The sequence below is a fragment of the Xenia sp. Carnegie-2017 genome, unplaced genomic scaffold, assembly GCF_021976095.1.
Source record: "Xenia sp. Carnegie-2017 unplaced genomic scaffold, XeniaSp_v1 HiC_scaffold_13, whole genome shotgun sequence".
NCBI lineage: Eukaryota > Metazoa > Cnidaria > Anthozoa > Malacalcyonacea > Xeniidae > Xenia > Xenia sp. Carnegie-2017.
The window spans coordinates 7,443,789-7,465,205 of NW_025813436.1; the positions used below are offsets into that span (position 1 = coordinate 7,443,789).

The window sequence follows — 21,417 nt, forward strand, 5'->3', positions numbered from 1 at the left end:
GCCAAGTAATTAGTAACTTTACAGTAACTTTCCCTGCACGTCAAAACTGAAAAATATTGTTAAATATGCTAAAATAGAAAGTAAAAAATGGTGCAGGTCTTTTATTTTTCAGTTACAAGGGTTTCATACAACGAAACCCTCGACAAAACAAATTATAATCTAAATTCTAGCAATCAACTTTGCGGAAAGCTTGTTCTTGACAATTGAAGTTCACAAGAAAATATGATTTTTCATTTGTCTATTTTTATTCAACTGCTCAACAACGGAGTTTTTTCTTGCATACGCCTAATCAAATTAATTATTAAACTATGGAAGTTAATTAATGTTCTTAATGTTAAACATCATACCAAAAAAACTTCATTAAGGTTATTGATTTTTTAACAAGTTTTCGTCAGATGCAGATGAGATTAGGCTCAGCCTTCTCTCGTTATTTCCTGTTTCATGAACCCTTCAACATCCAATAATTCTTCATCCTCTTCATCTGGTGGTAGGTGGATATATGTCATAGCTGTAGCTGCCTGTCTGTTGGATGTACACCTCCTAAATAATGGATTAAGGATTTATAATAGTACTTATCAACATCTCTGCTTTATCTTTGAACAGCCTAGTAGCCTCGATACAGGTCTTTAAATGGTTATAAATTTTAAAAATGTGGAAACAATGATTTAACTCAAACAAAAGAACTTCATTAGGACTCTTCGATGGCAATCAAAACTTAAGAATACAGTCAAATTTGAGGAAAAGAATCTTTGCAAAAATATTTTTCAAACAATCATATCATATTAAAGCACTTACTTGCGAAAAACAAAGCCCAAAATCAATGCTATCAAGAAAACAACTCCTCCGACAAGAGAAACAATGAGTATTGTGTTGTTGTGTCCACTTGAACCTTTTGAACCATTTGAAAAAGTTGAAACATTTGAACGTTCTGTTGCTAAATCAAAATTCCTTCTTGTATCATATGCACAATGTTAAAGTCAACAAAGGCTACATTTTTGCTTGAAATCATCAGCTAGTGCTTTTTAAACTTTACTCACCTGAAGTATTATTCTATATCAACTGAACGTTTGTCCAGTGTGTCCACTATATACTACGTGTGTACCCTCTGTATCAACCGAACGTTTGTCCAGTGTGTTCATTATATACTACGTGTGTACCCCCCTCCCCACTTCCTATTTAAGTCATGAAAATGCTTCCATATTAACACACACTTACCCATCCTACAAACTTACCATTAGAGTGTGGTTCTACAGTCGTGGGTGGCGTCGGATTATGTAGAGTAACATGAATTAACACTGCACTTTCATTGTAAGGGTTTCCTTCATCCCTTGCGATTACAATAGTATACAAGTAACTGTCAGCAACTTGCAGTAACTGTCCACCATTAAAATACAAACTTCCATTGGTAGTGTTAATGGAAAATAGACCATTATAATCTGCAAAATAAAATTGATGTGCTTAAAATATAAATTGAGCATGTTCCATTGTACTGTATCTGCATCTTACCATGAGCTAAATAGTATCCGACTTTTCCATTTTTTCCATCGTCCTCATCAGTCGCATAAACTCGACCAATTTCTTGATATCCTTGTCCCTGGAACATTTATAAAGCGATGGTCATACAATGAAATGCGTATTAAATCAAGTTGGAAGATCAACTTAGGAAAACCATTCGGAAAGACTCTTGTGATTTTTCATTTTGAGCACAAAGTATTCACGAAACGAACAAAACATTACCATTGTAATGTGTGATAAATAGACATTACAAGTGGAACATGTGAAAGACAAGTGTAAAAATAATCATAAACATTACCGGTGTAAACTAATGTGTAAAAGACAAGCGTGACACTAACGAAACATTACCAACGTCACGTGTGAAAACAAGAGTGAAATTAACGAAACATTACCAACGTCACGTGTGAAAGACAAGAGTGAAACTAAAGAAAAATTACCAACGTCACGTGTGAAAAACAAGTGTAAAATTAACGAAACATTACCAACGTCACGTGTGAAAAACAAGTGTAAAATTAACGAAACATTACCAACGTCACGTGTGAAAAACAAGTGTAAAATTAACGAAACATTACCAGTGTAACGTCGGCTTTACGCGGATACGATTTAAAAATCGGTGCGTTATCATTGACATCAAGAACGTGAACGACGACGATAGAAAAACCTTCTTTCTTCACATGATTCACATCACTTGATGAGGCAGTCACAGTGAAAAAATGAAGTTTTCGTTTTTCATAGTCCAATGGCTTTGCTAAGGTTATCTCTCCAGATGTCCCATCGATTTCAAACATTTTTTCATTTTCAGATAGAGAGTACTGAACATTCTTGTTGTTATAATTGGCTTTCACGCGGACATTGAGCTAAAACAAATTCAAAACATTGTGAAAAATTTCACTGTATGGGAGGTAAGAAACGTAGTCATATATTTAGTATAAAACTACAAAGTACAAACATTTTTGCTAGCCTCTTATTTTTTTGCCACGACCAGAAAGTACAGAAGCGTAGTAAGACACATGGGGCACCCTTCCTAAAACATCGAAATTAGCAATAGAATGCATTTTTGGTTGTATTTTGGTGATTTAAAGAATTTGAAGGGATTTGAAGGGATTTAAATAATTTTCTTCATTATCATTGTCAATTGACCGTTTATATTGCTCGTCGTCGCCAACGCAGGTGGTGGAAAATACCTCATGGTAGAAAAGTCGTTTGTTTAAATAAACCTTTGAGAATGAAGAATGGTGTTAGTCGGCTTTCTTTGATCTTTTTGGATAAAAATAGAGCGAGTTTTATTTCCATCTTATTTTTCAGACTGACGGATCCAATAGTCAGAGGCTCCCTTTATATGTGTTCACGTGATCCGTTTTTTTTAATCTGACAAAATCGGATTCAACAAAACGGATCGTGTAAACGGACATCAATTCTTACTGTTACTTGCACTAATGCAAAAAAATGTAAAATATTTCTACGTACTATGGCTCCAACTTTTTTATCTTCTTTCATTTTACCATGGTATATTAGCTTCGTAAAACGAGGAGTTGTTGTATCAAGGTAGTTTGCATAAACAACAACTTTTGTGGTATTGTAAAATCCATTCTCCATATGTGTTGACCGTTTACTGTACTCAGCACCAACCATAAAATCATATTGTCGTTCCGTAAGCTTTCTTTTAGTGGTGATCTCACCGTTACTTTCGTTAACTTTGAAATTCTCTAAACCACTTGGCAACATGAAGTAATTTATTTGCAGATCATCAAATGTGTTTGGGTCATGAGCACGTACTGTTGTAACGTATGTATCTTTTGGTACGCCCACGTACAGCCGGGCTTCGTACTGATGTTTGTAAAATACTGGATAGTTATTATCCGTAACGGGTCCTTCTTGAACATCGAGTACAACAGTAACGAAAGCTTTGCGAGGTGGTTTTCCTTGGTCTGTAGCGATAACAGTTAGTCGATATCTGAAATTGTACACACAGAGAATCAGTTAATCGTTAAACAATCTCTCCCGCTTTCCTAATCAGATTAAGTGGCTAGTCACAATCTCTCCCGCTTTCCTAATCAGATTAAGTGGCTAGTCACAATCCTCGACTATAAGGGACAAGTTAAGTTATGAGTGCAGTTTTCTTTGCACATGCTCTAACTTCATGTTTGAGAAAAGTGTCCACATTTTTTCAACAAGGTATTATTATTTTTTCCTTCGAACCAAGACATTGCTTTATACCATTTCAGAAAAAAATTCATGTGTAACACTGCGTTTCAAACATTTGCTTTAAAAAATCAAATCTTTCCATCATAGAAATATTATATAAAGTGTACACACTCTATATTTATTTGTAATAAAGGTACACTGTTACTTTCACACACGAAGTAAACTCTTAAGCCATTAAGAAATTTTTATCATTAGAAAGATTTTCATATAACCCAACAACATTCTAGGAAACTTACGATCTTTGAGTTAATTTTTCGTTTGCTTTCAGCGATATAAATCCATAATGCTTATCGATGGTAAATATGTAACTATTACTGTCAAGTTTCAAACTGTAAGATATCTTGCCATTTTCCTTTATATCATCGTCGTTTGCGATCACTTGAACTATTTCCTCTCCTGGTTTGATGTTGTTTGAAATCGTCTTGGAGTATATCTTTTTTTCAAACACAGGAACGTTGTCATTGTAGTCAAGGATCTCTATTGTAATGTTAGTTACCGCTGACGGTGCATCTGTGTACTCCGTATTCACACAAGTTATTTCGAGTACGTATTTGTCGTGGACTTCGCGATCAAGTTTTTCAACTTTAGCGCGAAGCGTAAAAAATTCGCCATCACCACCGCTGTAGTAAGAATATTTTCTTGAAATGAAGAAAGTACTCATGTTGCCTAAACAAAAATGAGTATAAAAACAAAAAGGATGATAGCATAATGCTTTATCCAACAACTACAAACAATTACGACTTTATCTAACAACATTTGACAAAGTAACCTTCCACTATTTAACCTTCCAACTATTTAACCTTCCAACTATTTAACCTTATAAAAATGAGTATGTTATTTCTTTCACATTCATTGATTCAATTTCCTTATTAAAGCAGACTTCAATGAAGTAAAGCACAAAAAAGAAACAAAAAATGATTTTAGGATTACATCTTAAAATGCACATTACATTTTTTACCTTTCGTTATAGAACAACGGATTTTTCTCGTCCAGTACCAGTAATAGGAACTAGTCTTATTTTCTTTTACACCAAATTCCATCACATTTTCATAACCTGTTTGGTGGGTTTCATTCTTCTCTGGTAAGTAGTATATTCTGTTGCTGTACGTATCTGTGAACTGGACTGTAGGATCTAAAATTATGTAAATTATTTTCTCAGAATTATTTACCGGTGTGTTTGTAGTTGCTCTAAAATTATGTGTTTGATTACGTCATTTTTAGTTAGTTACCAATGGATACGACGGTTATAAATTTGGACTCTTCCAGTAACCCATTCATATTTGCTACACATTTTACATAGTTGGAGTTATGACCAATTTTCGTGGTGTCCAATGTGCTAGATTCACCAAGGATTTTCTAAAGGGAAAAGTTATCTGGTTATAATGTATACCCATGATAAAATGGTTTTAATGAAGAACCAGTCAAAGCCATAAACATGAGGAGTCTAGCATCGCATAAGGAATCATATGAATAAGAACAAAGGAAAGACTTAGAAACATTGAAGGAAAATCATTGTTAGAAAAGACTGTTACAGGTATCTTCATAAAAATAAAACGATGACAGTTTTTCCAAAGAAAATCTAAGTACCATGAAGTACTCTATCTCCGTACTAGAATGAAGTACTCTGTCTCCGTACTAGAATGAAGTACTCTATCGCCGTACTAGAATAAAGTACATGCTTGGATAAAATTTTAACTAAGTTTGATAAAGGTTTCAGCGAGTAAGATCAATTCATTTGACTTACATCGTCGCCAGTTTTCCATTGATACTTGATGTTTTCTGAGTCTCCTACAGCTCGACATTTGACCAATGAGGTACGTTTGTCTTCACGCACATATACCGTAGCTTCGGCTGGGAATTCTACGATATGTGGACCGGGATTTGGCCACAATGTGAACTCTTGTTTTGCACTGTCTGGTGAAGGATAGTTATTTGACATATTACAACAGATATTAGCTACTTCATGTAAGTCAACTTTGTATTACTCAACACCTAGCACTTTTTCTCAATCATGTTTTTCTGTTGGCCGCCATTTTTATACATCTATATCTCAATTTTCTCATTTTTCTACAAGTTCAATATCTCATTTTCTTCACTTTTTATCTTACTTTGAAGCAATAACTCACACTTCATATTGCACAAAGTCAACAACCTCAAAATTCGTCACTTGAGTCATTTTTATGTGCTGGCATTAATCCAGAATACGACAAGACAACTCGCCATCATTTCAAATCTTCTGATGAAACTTCTATATCATATCCTTTAAATAATCTTTTAATCATGCAACCATTCCTACATAATCCCTAGATATAACCATCCCTACATAATCCATCCCTGCATAATCCATCCCTACATAATCCATCCCTACATAATCCACCCTACATAATCCCTAGATATAACCATCCCTACATAATCCCTAGATATAATTTTCCTAGAGATAATCTTTTAATCATGCATCCACAATTCAATCTTACCTAGATAGATGACGGAAAAGACACCACCTGGTAATACTGTAATGTTTTGACAGTAGATTCGATCATAACTAAAATGTACAGCAACACCTTGCCACTTCTCCAACTCTAACGATGTCGTTATGGTTAAGGTAGTCAATGACTGATTCAACTCTAAAGAGTAAAAATATTTTTGTCGCGATAATTTGGCAAAAGCAAAGTGCAAATACTTGGTATTATCTTTGACGCACAATAGCGATCCGTCATATGACGTCAAGAATCAATTTATTTGTGACAGGAATCTTGGAAAAGTGGAAAAAACTCTTAGAACTCCTTACTACGAAATGAGTAGATGAATCGAAGATAGAACTTTACTTTTATTTCATCTCATTCCATGCTTCTTCGTTGGGCCTTTTCATGGAATTATTTAGCGACCTTACCAAAATGTAACCTATTATTCTAACGTTGTATGGTAGCTTTTGCCTTATTTATAATAACTTTTCCAATACGACAATATTTTCATACCTTTCTTGTGGACGAAATCTAAAACATCGCCATCGACTGAAACTTGAAGTTTTACGTGACAGGTGCCTTCTAAAACGACGTCGTTTTGAACGTGAAGTTTTGTCGTGACCATGTAGATGCCGTTGCGCGGAGCAATAAATAGATCTTCGACCGGAAATCTCGTACGTGTCTGGAAAACCATGGGTGATTTTGAAAGAGATGTTATCCAACCTGTCACCTTAAACTGATTATAATTGTCATTGCTATCGTAATAATAATAGTAGTAATGGTGCCTTGAATAACTTGGCAGCTTTTCTAGTTTAACAGCATTGGACACGGAGTTGAAACCCAGAATACCTCCAGACGTGCCCAGGTAATACACTGAGAAACTGGAACGCTTTGAAATTGTAAGATCTTCATCGGTAAACCATTCCACAGATAACTTACTGTTCTCTTTTAAATATAATATTTCTGTTCCACTCATCGAGCTATTTTTGTTGCTAGCCAGCTGTTCATAAAAACATCCCAGGTTTAAATCCTTTGCACCTACTTTTGGTATAGGCTTGCCATTGATAGTGAAACAAAAACGAAAGTTATTGTGTTTCTGATTATGCAACACTACGTTCATTGAAACAATATAGTAACCGCTGTACAAAACATCATGCTCTTTAAAATGCATGGTACCAGCGGTGGTGTATCGTCCACACGATGAATCAGACGACCAAATATTATTATTTGAAGTTTTTCCGCTGTTTAAAACGATGTCTTTTTGTAAGGTAGCCATGAAACCGCTCGAGGTTTCTTCTTCGCCAAGGTATTGCACACCCATGTACATTCGGCTTGAGTAATAGTAGTAATAGGAGTAATAGGAATAGCTACTTTTATACAATAGACCAAAACTATGTTCTTTCTGTAGAGATACAATGCCCGTCACCATCACAGAATTATCACGTTTAGCTGAATTAGAAATGTAATATAATGGCGAACATTTGACCAGCGAATAAGCTGCTTCCCCAGAAGCATTTGCAGGAATGGAAAACGCAACCTCATAACTTCTGGCGTAACTATTCTCTGAGCCTACAATACTTACTAGATACAAACCACTTCTGACAGTTTTAAAACGCCAACCGTTTCTAGTAATATAATCTTGAAATTGTTCAAAATTTCCTTTTGTTTGACTGGAGGATGCATAGAAAGGTCTGACCTTTCGATTTCTATAATAAGAGTAACTGTGCATTCTTCTACGCATGCTCGGACGTGGCTGTGTTTCGTCTACTTTAAATAATGATACTCCACCACCTTCGGCGTAAGTTACAGTCGTCGGTTGGCTACACATCACTTGAACACCGATATGCTGACCGTTTCTTAAATCCAAAACACCATCAAGGAAGATACTGAAACTACCATCATTTGGGGTTGTTTCATTTCCGGTTAAGATCAACTGCTGGTCAATAAATACACCTACATTTATAATGGTGTTACTAGTGTTTGAATGCACGGCAAAGTTGAGTGATGCGAGATAAAAACCACCTTTCATCAAGTGAATGCCTGTTGATGTGATATGTCCCAGATTTTTCGATGGAATTACGGGTTTCTTCCAGTTAAGGAAATCTACTGAAGTCCAATCCTCTGAGCATAACAACGTTTTACTCGTTTTAAGTTGTGCTTTGATAGCAGTTAACGATTGATTTTTACCAAGGTGTAGTCCGGACACGACACTACCATGATTCAATTGCCATTTGAGATCAGTTGTGCCCGCCTGGGCAGTGACATTGAAATAAAACGGCTTGTCAAGAGTAAGATCTGATCCTGTCATGGAAAAGTTGGATTTCTTGTGATCCTTGCTATATATGATACTACTAACGTCTGAACCAACTGTAGATGAAATTTTACCGTCGTTTTTTTGACTAAACTGAATGTTACTTAGCAAATAATAACCACCATCAGTGTTGGTGAAGCTATTTGCAGAATTGAGAGAAATTGCTCCACTTCTAAAGTAATTGACATTTGGGATACCGTGATTGGACAAAGACACCGTTTGTTTCTTTCCTGCTTTGGTCACATGAGTGAATGGTAATAATTGCATTTTAAAAGCAGGATGTGACCGCGTATCGCTGAGCAATGCGAGTGTGAAGCGACTATGATCCTTGACATAAACAGTTTGCTTCCCTTGACTTTCAGTCATTGATACTTGAATAGACAGATTTTGTTTTTCACTCAGGTATAACAGAGTAGATGCTGTACATGTGAAAGTCAATGGAACGTTTCCGCGTACGCACTTTCCACCTTCGACAATCGTAGAATCATCCAGTACAACCTCCGAAATCAACTGTCCACCCGCTGTAGTACAGTTTATAATTAAGTTGTAAGAGATAATATAAAGACCAGGATTAGTTATTGTCACTGTTTCATTGTTTGAATCGAAAAAATGATCATTCCAATTGCCTTCAATTTTTATGGCCCATCCTCGTATCTATGGAAGAAGATATATTAATATAATAGTATCCGCTATATCTGTAGAGAACGTGTCGTAGGGATTTTATTGGTGTAAACAGTTGAAACTGTCCCGCCACATTTCTCTCACTCTTATCTAGTTTTCAACATTATCCAACTCTTTAGCTGCGATGGAAATCAATTTATGGAAAGTTTCAACATTAGTCGACACTGCCTAACTGTTAGTTCTTTGATGTTCTCAAATTAAACTCAATTCTTTTCTTGGGGTCATGTCAATAATAAAATGACTATTTTGGGTAGACAAGACCCTTAGTAATATATTTTGGTAAAGTTACCCAATTTGTTTGTCAATTGCTCTAAGTTTTCAATGAATAAGTTTTAAATGTATATCTTACCTTTGATGGACCTGAGTTTGAATGAAAGTGAAATCTTTTACTCATGTCAAATATTGCCGCTGGCCAAAGAGAATGACGGATGTTGTAAACAACTTGGTACATTGTTTTTGGTAGTATTTTAAATCTTGTTTTAGACTTAAGTTCAATTTTCAAAATGTCATTCGCTTTTAAATGAAGCAACATGGAATTCTGTAATGTGCAATCTTGACTTCGTTATTGAATCTTATATCGCTCGGAGTGATTGAATGGAAACGGGTTTGACTTTGGTGTCTTATAGATAATCTAGCGCTCATTGTAGAGCAATTACTCAAGTATAACTGAAGAAGATGTTGATAAATTCCAGTCTTCGGCGCCACAAATTTCCTTTCTTTAACTCAACGTTTTTGAAGTGGCGTATCCCGTTTTGACTAAATGACGTATCCCAGTTATTCAAAGTTATATAGGTATTGGCTGCTTCTGTCTTGTCATTTGATTTATATTGAACGGATAACGCAGGTATGGATGTCAAAAATTCACCTTTGGAAAAGATGAAAAATTTCGAAGATGATTGTACACGGACATTTTCGTTTCGTTTGTTGGGACTAGACACTGTTATGGAAACAACATCTCTCTCGTTAAGTAAAAGTATTTCTTCAAGTATAACGGTTACATATCCTGACACATCGACTTTCACCTGTTTTTCAATTACAGTTGTCTTGTTGTTCAAAATGACGCCGAATTTCAGTGTTTCGTCGGAGATATAACGACGAACGTTTAGATTGACGAGGATGTGATATAAACCATCGTGAAAAACCATTATGTTACCTAAGAGGAGAAGTTTAGATTAAGTTGGTACACATGAATGGTGTTAGATAAACAAGTTTCTTGCAATTACAGAAGACTTGAAGAGGCAAGAAAGAATCCAAATTTCTAACATGATAATTATGGTTTCAAACTCATAAAAGATGAATACCTTAACATTCAGGATCTTACAAAAATTTTAACACTTATTTAAATTAATGAAAAAAGAGAGATGAACCAACCTTCGGTGGAGTTAAACGAGCTTCCTTCATCAATTTCACTCCATTCATTCACAAAAGAAGAGTATTGAGGTGAACGAAGATAAATATATTCGTAATTACTTGCTAACAAAACTCCCGGAAATAAATGCGATGAACTCGCGTAAGATATAGACAATGTACTTCCAGCTTTAACCGTTTTTTTCCATCGATATCCGTCATAAAGTCTTATAGAAAGTTCCCAACCTTGTTCAAGTTGAATGTAGCCAGAAATATGGAGATTTTTTTCTTGGTATTGTTTCATTGTTACATATGTCGATATTCTCTTCTTGTATCGAATGTAATCGCCTGAAACGATGAATACCAATAATAAATTATGAATCACGCTGAAGTTTTGCTGTGTATCGAAATCACTTTGTGTTATTCTTTCTGTGCATCAAATCCAAGGCCTATATCTAGCAGTCAATTTCATATAGACTCTATGAAAAATATTTTGAAATTTTTCTATTCATATGCTCGCGTTCCTAGGTTCGTGTAGAACGCCATAAAATTGCAAAGTTTGATGCATATTACAATAAAATTCGTGTTCATTTTTCTCTATTTTTAATTCCCCAGTTTTTAAAGTTAAGAAAGGATTATGTGAACAAACAGAAAAAAAAATTGAAAAATATGAAATAAAAGAATGATCAAAATGAAAAACAATGTAAGGGCTTCGTGTCGTGGTCAGTTAGCCTTGTGTTTTCAGACATTTAAGACAAAACGTAATATATACATACCATTGCTACTGCGTAGATAAATTTCCCCATGAAGGGTTATACTACGACGGTAGCGTCTCCACCAGGAATAGTAATAGGACAGCCTATTTTTTGTTTCAAGTATCAGGTTGGCCGTGACGTAGTACACTCCAGATCTTGGGATATGAAACTTCGAGTTATCATTCTTATTGAACAGGTTAGAGTAAAGACCTGGGTTACTGGTTAACGACCAGTTTCCAATGGTGACAGTGTATGAATATGGGTGCAGGATTTGATCATCCTCTAATACCATGGATAAACCTGCTTCTTGCCCTGCAACGAGTAAGTATTATTGTTATTGTCGTGTGAATGAAAATTTTACGACACAGCAATTGCAATTTACATTTTCATCACGTCAGCAGAGATAATATGTCATATTTACACAAAATCTAATATTCTTTTAAAAGGTTCTTTTAAGTATATAAGAAAACAAAGTTATTTAGTTTAGTTGTTTTACTTTCAATTGGCTCTAAAAAAAGCCTTTTTTGCAACGTCAATTTGTACACCCGGTTCGTTATAATCAGCGTGCTGTTATTTTTCTTTCAGAAATATACAACAGTAAAAAAATTAAAAAGTTCGCAAAATAAGAATTGTGAAGAAAGTTTTCTTGTATTGTGCACTGGATTTCAACGTTTAAATACATCTATGGAATCTATATTAAGGTAAACATTACTTTGAAATAATTTTGTAAACATAAAAATATGTCTTCTGTCCATCAATGTGCACAGCATTCAGTTTTGCAAAAATGGCCAACTCATTTTCATACATAAATTCCTTGCTTTGGTTTTAATGAGCAACAAAATCCTTCATTGAATAGTGCATGATCTCAGTAATTCTACAGGTATTGTATGTCCTTTGATACACGCAGGGGTGATAATTCTTAAAAGAATTTGAAAGGTGGAAAGACTGTGAAAAGTCGTGTATAGATGAAGGTGCCGATTTGCAAGCGAAGTCTCAGTAAAAAAAATTAATAAAAATTGATAAAACAAAAAAAAATAGTAGCAATAACTGTGAATGAAAAATTAAACACAAAATAGAAAACTGCTTTACTGTGACTTCAAATAGAGAATGAGTGAGAAAATGCACTATACTGCATATTTATTGTTATTGAATATTAGCAACAGATATGTGAACAAAATTGGTTAAGGTTTTTTAATAAATATTGTAACACCACTTTTAAAGGGAAGGGGTAATTGCCAGAGGGAGAATTTTGTTTTTATTTCTATAAAAATTGACATGGCATACATCAGAAGGCTGCGTGTAATTTAAGCTAGTCTTACATGAGAAGAAATTTGGTATATGATAATTTTCAATGAAAATAATGTTGTAAGTCAGCTTGCATTGATTTATACATCATTTCATGAGTATTTTATAATGAACAAAATTTCCACAATCCACATACATGGAAGGTTCGTGGCTTTCCAATGCATTATGCAAAAAAGCATATCATTAGAGCTAACTTTTAATTTTAACATGCAAGAAGGATTGGTCAGATCCTTTTTGCGAGTGAATTTTAGCTTTGCTGTGGAATCAAAGCATTCTCTCAGAAGAGAATGCAAACAATGGCACTTAATGTGTATAGCAGGACCTTGTGCAAATATTACATTATTATCAGTTGTTGTTATGCTTTTATTATCTATACTTATACTATTATTATTATTATTATTATTATTATGATTCTCATATTCATTGTATAACTTTGCTGGCATTTAGCACTTTCTACATACAATACAGAAATTTATACTGTTGTATGCATAATATAGTAATGAAATGACGTCATTATAAAGTGAGATAATTACTTCAACATCTTATTACGAAAATTTTCTGTTAAATTAATATACTTCAGACCAACTGCTTTGAAAGCTGGCTGTTATAGCTATACTATGTTTCCTTCAAATACAATTTTTACGTATTGTAAGAAAAAATTGTCGATAAAACATGATAAAAACAAAAAGCGCTGAGCAACGCAATTCTCCCGGAAGACGCTGATATCCAAATTATATTTATCTAACGTTTCTCTACTGTATGAATGCAAGTGTTTTGTGTTTCTGAGTAAGAAAGCAATTCTTTTCGCAAAAGACAAATTCTTTCTAATAATAACACCTGGGGCTAGATATTTTTAATATTTGTTTATATATATATAACAAGTCAATACGTCGTCTCAAAATTATTACGACACAAGTTGAAGTTTATGTGTATCTAAAACTGTTAGAATATTGTCCCTATAAGAACAATTCTATGCTGCGATGTATAGTTTGACGAGAGCAGGAGTTATTTAAAGTTACAAGCTGTGTATTAAATATATTTTTTGTGTGTCATATTTCAAACACTCGCGTCTGAATTTTTTATGTCGATTGAGTTACCAGCGTTCATGTCGACCAAGAGGGCATAAGGATGTGTTTCGTTATTCAATAATAACGAAATGTTCTTTGAAAATCTTGTAAATGAGAATATTTTTGATTTACTTAATTTCATGTAAAAAACTCGTCACAGGCAGGCTTACAGCTTGGATTTCATATTTCACAATAACAAATAGCTTTTTAAAACACCAACTAAAATAGATTTGTAGAATATAGCGAACATTTGTATTTATTATAAAATACTGAAGACGATCTCGAAACAATAACAATGTATATGATTGTGGTGGTAACATGACTAAGGACGTTGCGACTAATGTCTGAACATTTTGATCATTTACACGAAATCAAATTTACTTACCATGACTGTGCACAAGACATTTGATCAAAAACAGAAGAGCTGACTCCATCAATACGGCCATATTGATGAATTTGTCTTTTTTCCTCCAACGTCCTTAACAAACGTAGAACTTGCTCCAAATTGTGCACTTTTGTTAATATGTATATATTCTTTCTAGCACGTAATTATTGCACGTAGTCATTAGCATATCACTCGTCATAATGCTGCATGAGTTTTTGCTGCGGGCTCAGAACTCGTGAAAGTGAGTGAATTATGAACAGCAGATAAAACGGATCAATCCTATTAAATTAAAATGGTTAGTGTTTCCTTCTATTACAATGAAGATAAACTAAAATGAGAAATATTTCAATTTTTCTTTCAAGTGTCAAAGCGATGATAGATGTCTGTACTCGTACGTGTTATATACTTCATGTATGGGTACAAAATATTTTGATTTCGAAAGAGCATCCTTGCATTTCATGCAACTTGCTAACGAAATATTAAATTTAAATATGGGAAAAAACCTTGTGGAAAAACATACAAAATGCGCCGAAAAGTATGCACGAGTTGTTGAAGTAACTGCAAATTTTTAGTAACAGCAGATAATTCCTAATAAATTAATATGGCTAGTGGATTCATTCTATTACAATGAAGATAAACTAAAATGAGAAATATTTCAATTTTTCTTTCAAGTGTCATAGCGATGATAGATGTCTGTACTCGTACGTGGCGCTACTTCATGTATCGGTACAAAATATTTTGATTTCGAAAGAGCATCCTTGCATTTTATGCAACTTGCTAACGAAATATTAAATTTAAATATGGGGAAAAACCTTGTGGAAAAAACGTACAAAATACGAGGAAAAGTATGCACGAGTTATTAAAGTACGTGAAGTAGTTCGGAGGTGAAATGTTTTTTATATTTTAGTGAATGGACAGAAATTTGAATGAAAAAATCGTAAGATTGTATGTATTTAAAATAACATACGAATTTTGCTTTTTTAGTTTCTCCAGTGAAATTTCTCCTTCAAAAATAAGAATTATGGTCCTACTGAAACAGGTGAGACTACTTTTGAAAAATTTATAAACTATGCGTGGTGATTTTGTGGAGCAATGCGTTTAAAAAAGATAAAAACATTATTTCCAGTATGTCTAGTTACAAAAAAATACATTAATACAAACATACGTTCAATAGTATGGAACCGTCCATTCACTTTCTTCAATATTGACGTGTTATTAATATAAAACCTAAGCTTTGGTCCGTTGATTTTTTTGGGATAAAAAATGGAAGGGAACAATCCCAACATTTTCGCGATCATTGCAGTTGCAGCACTTGCTATTATTGACTTTTTCAACCAAATAATAAACATCGGAAACTGAGATGTTAGCTAGCCTTTCTGGAGTTCTTTTATGTTGCTTCAACTTTATCCGATATATGATTACAGTATATGCTATCACTCTAAAAGGCGGTATCTTTTACGAAAGTTTGAGATAGGATCTTTGTAAAGAACGGGATCAAAACTTGCGCTGGTGTATATTAATGGCATATATCCAAAGGCATCAACGAAAGCCTGAAAACATTCCTTTCTCACTTCGTGTTTCTCGAAGTGTTGTTTCTTCGCTGACTCCGTCTTGTACAGAGAAATATATTCTTCCTTGTACGGTTTTTGTTCCAAGACTTTTATCGGAGGTTGACGAGTTATGTGAGCCACAACAAAGCTAAGAATCATGTCTTGACATACTTCATTGTTGTTGAGTAACTCGTGAATTGAAGACGGTATGTTACGACTGTAGTAGAAATTATAATACCTAGATAAAATAACAAACGATAACATGAAAGTCCTACATCTCGCTTGCTTCGTATTGAATAAGTATATTCTTCCTTTTTAACATATTTCTGTCCTCCAAGAGTAGACTGTCTCACCTGTGATAGAATGCAGCGCTGGTCAAAACCATAGAACATTTGTTAGACCACTGCGAAGAATAAATCCACTTAGATTGAGCGCGGTCCCAATAGTGGGTCCTACACGGGAATCCGACTATTCTATCGGGGAACTTTTGCCAAACACGAAATGCAAAATTTATCTAAAAAGCGTGGAAAAAAGGTTTAAAAGATGCTCTGTGACTTGTAAGGTATTCACGAGGAGCTTTCATGAAACATTCTACGGTAAAGATCTATTACCTCTGAGCCTAAATATTGGTATTTTTAATGATGAGATTTTCATTACCTCGTCTATCTTTAAGTTAACGTCTTCATCAAGCGAAAGAATAGCGTCTGTAGTTACAAATCTTACTGACATCCGACTATCTCCTCTCTTAAGTGATGAATTGCAAAGTTGAACATGAAAGAAAATTATCATGGCAGTATTTGATATGAGACATTCATTAATTGACAATCTCACCTTTATATTAATTCTCTGTACAATAATTGTTACACCAACCAAAGGCCATTTTCGTTTTTCTGGGATGCGTTCCTTCGCTGTCCATAGGACAATAATCTGTCCATTGAAAAACATTACTGGATTGTTTGTCATAGTTTGTAAAAAAAACAGTGTGAGTGGTGGATCCAGCGTTAGTGAAAATAACCGCTGCTCAATTTTTAATTCAAAATACCAAAAGAACAAAACTATTGATTTTCAATTTCCAAAAAATAAAATCTCACCAATCAAGTATAAATACTCTAGCTCCACCACCGAACAATGTTATTAGGTTCAAAGTATTTAATCACCAATCATTTGTTGACTCTACATAGACACAGTTTTTATTTCCTATGATGCGTGTAGATTGTAAACATTACAGTGTATTCTTATTACATTCTACAGTTAACACAAAATTCAGCTCAGGCTTGATTTTTAAAAATCCTACTAAAGAAAGCTGTAATTTGATATCTTGTTTAATTAATCCACCATGACATCAGAATCTTAGAAAATGCCATAATTTATGGAGATAGTTAAACTTTTTGAAGTTTAAAATGTGAGTTTTGCATTAAATGCAATGATTAGGGAAAAGTTTGGAATATTTAAAAAACCTGTAATAAGTTTTTAACTCTACCTTTGATACATGTTGTGATTTCGCCACCTTTTCAATCATCATATAAAGAGGCGAGTTGTAGTTCAAATAGGAAGACCAAGCATAAATAACAGCAGAAAATTTTGCTGAGACATTTTGTCCAGTGATTGCATAGTAAAATGGAAAGTCTTGGATGGTTTTTGAATACGACTGAAGAATTGATAAACTACCAGGTAATGTATTCCAGACAACATATTCATTGGTGGTGTGTTGTATTATACGGGAATTTATTACCTAAAAGAATAAGCAGAATTATAAAGTTAGGAAGCCTTGAACAACACAACAGACAGATGAGTCTAAAATGTTGGCATGAATTCTAAGTCATTTTCATGCAATTATTTAGGATCCTGATGATTTGGATTACCTGAAAAACAGTTTGTACAATCTTATCAACTGAAAAGAAATAGGTATTCCATAGGAACAAAACTTGTTGTTTCATTTTGAAAATCACATCATCTGAGAAATCTCTAATCAAAGTTGGTATCATTGTAAGCAGCCTTTCATCAGCAAAAATTACTGCCTTTTTCCAATCAATCTTTTCATGAAATGGTAGCACCCAGCCATTACTAAGAATCAGGGGAATGCAACCTGACTGCATAGCCTCAAGAAAACGATAAGAACCAAGACGTCTGCCACGAGGAATAAGGCAGAATGTTGCATTATTCATCAATTCTTGATAGTCGTATCTGAAAAATTAGTCCATAATATAGTACTTTGATGAAAAGTAGATGGCCACAAAGACCAACACAGTAATTGGATTTAGTGGTTGTCATTTTTTCAAAAAATAGTCATCAGTTATTTGTTTTATAGGCTCATACATACAATTATTTCTTATCGTTACAATGAGCAATTATATAAGTTTGTTGAAATAATATGCCTCAGCCAGTTAGTAATAAGTTCTTTGGGAAATAAAATTTGTCTTTGCTATAATGTAAATTTGAAGTAAACTAGCTTCATTGGCAATTTTAGCAAAAATTATCAGGTGAAATTACCTGTCATACAACATATTATCATGATCACAACGATCATCTTTAACGTCTTTCCAATTACGACCATGCTTGCAAGTTGTTAGCATTAAAATGTCTTTATTATTATGAATATGATGCAAAGATGCTCGACTTTCTCCCCCAATGCCATGGAGATATCTTTTGCCCTTAAACACTATCTTGTATTTTTTCACAAAAGGGAACAACTTATCTGAACCAAAAACATTACCATTGCCAAAATTAGGTAACTCTTTATCAAAAAGTGGAAGACTTATGTCAAATCCAGGTCGAAAATAATTTTGGCTAAAGGAAGCTTTCGCAAGAATTGCATGACCCGTGTCAAAATCCAGTCTTTCCACATAGTTGGGCCATGTGCCTGAATAAAGATTAAATAAAACATGATTACGGCCATCGTTCCAGTATGGCAAACCTGAAATCTTATCTCCTACATGCTTGACATAGTCATTGCTACGTGGATCTTGGTCGGTCGTATCAATGCTGACAACAAATAAGCAAGCTTCACTAGGATCAGCCGTATAGTAAACACTCCTTTTAACAGCTTGTATAATTTTTGCGTAGTTCAACGAAACTCGTTCTCCGTTTTCAAATGGGTATACATAAACTTTCAGTTGGTTTCCGAGACACTTGGTAAAGTCAAAACATGTTGCCATTCGGCACGATTCTCTGTGTGTTTTCAAGATGTCTTGTTTCGCCGATACTTGAGAAAGAACAAGCGTATTTTCGTCCTCTTCTGTCGCTGAATAAACTAAGTATTTTTGATTTAAAATTTGCGACTTAGTCATTGCGTAATTCCATTGATTGATGAGGCATAATGTAGCAATTGCACCGATGCAAATGAAAGAAAAAAATATGAAGTGAAGTCTTTTCAATTTCATTGACAGTATTCGGCGTCAAAGAGCTACACATTTAGCTAATTTAAAGTTGAAGTCCTGTCTTTTCGTCCTTTATACTGCAGCGAAAAAACTCCGCAGAATGAGAAAGAAACATTTATTGGCATGCGATCAACGACAATATTTTTAACCAACCATATTATTAATTATATATGTCTCGGTTGTCTTTCTCTGCAATCCTGCGCAATATTGCAAAATGTTCGTAATTATCTTTCATTGGAACCGGAAATGAGGTTGAATAACACCGTAAAAAAGTGTCATGAAATGGAGTTTGTTTTAGTAGTCCTTTCAAAATATTGTCTTTTTCTATAGCAGTAAGCTCACCTGTTACAGTACAATGTGCTGAGTTTTTCATGAAAATTTCATTGATACGGTACACATTCCTATTGAGATATAAGGTTTTGGGCATGGCTTTTGGGCACATCAATGGTTGAATTAGTCATATCAACGCATATTGTAAAATCCTAAATCACCTCACCTGAGATCTTCGTTTTTGAAAAAATTTGCACCATTTTGTAGATAGAAGTAAAAGTTTCAAATTTTATTTGTCAGTGTGATTGGTGGTTAAATTAAGACTATGATCAGCAGGTTTGGAAAATGTGGGTGTTTTTTAAGTATTTTTTGACGAAGATGATTGTTTTAATGATATCTCGTGTTATAAATGAGCGCGACAAATATAACTTTTGGTGGAAGTATTTATTGTGATTTTTATTTTCCGTGTTTGATGGTTTGAAAACTGAAATGTTTTGTTATGGCTGTGTTTATCACAAATGGGGAAATGTATGTTTAAAGTTTTGAAGTGGAAGTAGGAACAAGACTTTAATATGTATTTATAAAATGTGAAAGAAAAAGATGTTTTAAAAAAGAAATTTTATTATTAAGTGTGTTGGCTAAAATTGTGTAAAGGTCGAGTGAAAGGGATGTCAAGATTATTTATAATGGTAAGTGTTGTTTTATGATTTCAGGTGGAGGAATTGTTTAATAATAATCTCATGAAAAAATGGCGAAGAAAAAGTTGTATATAAGGTTGAAAGCTTGTTGACAAAAATGGTAGAGGTTATGTGAAAAAGATTATGAAGAGTCATGGTTCAGTTATGTATTTTTAAGTGTGGGGTATTTACTCTGAAGATAACTAGCGATAAGGTTGTCGAAATGTCAGTCAACACGAACAGCAACAGTTCTTCTCTGGACTCAACGAAACTGGACCATCTACATCCACAAATATGTAACGATAGTCCCGGGTTCAAACGATTTAATTTAAAATATGTTCGATAAGTGAACTTGTTTGTAAATAATGTAAAAGATGGCATGTTTAGTAAATGTTTATTGTAAATGTTTATTGACGCATATTGGGTATATAGGTATTATAATTGTTTAGATAAAAAGAATAATTAAATAGTTTGATACAAAGAAAAGGTTTCTATACACAGAAAAAAGTTGGATATGAAGAAAGGTTTACATACGAACGAGTCTTTTGCATTAAAATTCGTGAATTATAGTCTTTTGCATGAAATTTCGTGAATTATAGTCTTTTGCATGAAAATGCGTGAATTATAGTCTTTTGCATGAAATTTCGTGAACTATAGTCTTTTGCATGAAAATTCGTGAATTATAGTCTTTTGCATGAAGATTCGTGAATTATAGTCTTTTTCATGAAAATGCGTGAATTATAGATTGCGTGAATTGCGAACATCTTTTTCTTTCACATTTTATAATGCGTGAATTGTAGTTCACGCATTTTCATGAAAATGACCCATGACCCATGACCCCGGACCCATGACCCCAGACCCATGACACCGGAGACATGACACGGCTACCATGACCCGGGACTCATGAACCCGGACCCATAACCTGGGACCCATGACCCATGACCTCGCACCGATGACCCCAGACCCATGACACCAGACCAATGACCCCGGACCCATGACCCCAGACCCATGACACAAGACCAATGAGCCGGGACCCTGACCCATGACACCTGACCTTTGACCCCGGACCCATGACCCCGGATCGATGACTTTGACCATTGATCGTTAACCCCTGACCATTGACATTTGACACCTTACCCTTGACCCTTGACCTTTGACCATTGACACCCGAGCCTTACCCCTTGACCCTTTAACTCTTGAATTTTGACCCCTGACTCTTAACCTTTGACCTTTTACCCCTGACTCTTGACCTTTGCCTATACTCTTTGCATTTTTACACTTTTTAATGCAAAAGACTATAGTCTTTGCATTTTTACATTTTTTTACGCAAAAGACTATAGTCTTTGCATTTTTACACACTTTTACGCAAAAGACTGTAGTCTTTGCATTTTTACATTTTTTACGCAAAAGACTATAGTCTTTGCATTTTTACATTTTTACGCAAAAGACTATAGTCTTTGAATTTTACACTTTTATTAATAAAGACTATAGTCTTTGCATTTTTACACTT

The 21,417-nt window shown here is 34.3% G+C and overlaps 3 protein-coding genes across 4 annotated transcripts; all 3 read right to left on the reverse strand.

Annotated features, from left to right (window-relative positions):
* Positions 1–223: 223 nt before the first annotated feature.
* Positions 224–7,164, reverse strand: LOC124447707 (protocadherin Fat 2-like). Of its 2 annotated transcripts, none has more exons than XM_046998692.1 (12): positions 6,696–7,164; positions 6,195–6,344; positions 5,465–5,634; positions 4,950–5,076; positions 4,679–4,852; positions 3,957–4,386; positions 2,983–3,469; positions 2,088–2,372; positions 1,507–1,594; positions 1,233–1,436; positions 796–889; positions 224–540 (listed from the first exon to the last, which is right to left on the reverse strand). In XM_046998692.1, exons 1-12 carry the CDS (start codon positions 7,156–7,158, stop codon positions 414–416), a joined length of 2,799 nt encoding a protein of 932 aa, XP_046854648.1. In that variant the 5' UTR covers positions 7,159–7,164; the 3' UTR covers positions 224–413. The 2 variants fall into 2 exon arrangements, with proteins under 2 accessions (XP_046854648.1, XP_046854641.1); XM_046998685.1 differs by having other exon boundaries at positions 796–934.
* Positions 7,165–9,627: 2,463 nt separating this feature from the next.
* Positions 9,628–14,293, reverse strand: LOC124447723. Its single transcript, XM_046998705.1, has 4 exons — positions 14,034–14,293; positions 11,298–11,588; positions 10,546–10,869; positions 9,628–10,327 (listed from the first exon to the last, which is right to left on the reverse strand). The coding sequence occupies exons 1-4, from the start codon at positions 14,092–14,094 to the stop codon at positions 9,831–9,833; spliced, it is 1,173 nt and encodes a 390-aa protein (XP_046854661.1). The 5' UTR covers positions 14,095–14,293; the 3' UTR covers positions 9,628–9,830.
* Positions 14,294–14,954: 661 nt separating this feature from the next.
* On the reverse strand, positions 14,955–19,167 carry LOC124457859 (exostosin-1a-like). The gene is made up of 7 exons (XM_047008031.1): positions 18,074–19,167; positions 17,446–17,767; positions 17,064–17,315; positions 16,415–16,510; positions 16,241–16,327; positions 15,937–16,097; positions 14,955–15,821 (listed from the first exon to the last, which is right to left on the reverse strand). Exons 1-7 carry the CDS (start codon positions 18,961–18,963, stop codon positions 15,467–15,469), a joined length of 2,163 nt encoding a protein of 720 aa, XP_046863987.1. The 5' UTR covers positions 18,964–19,167; the 3' UTR covers positions 14,955–15,466.
* Between the last annotated feature and the right edge of the window lie 2,250 nt (positions 19,168–21,417).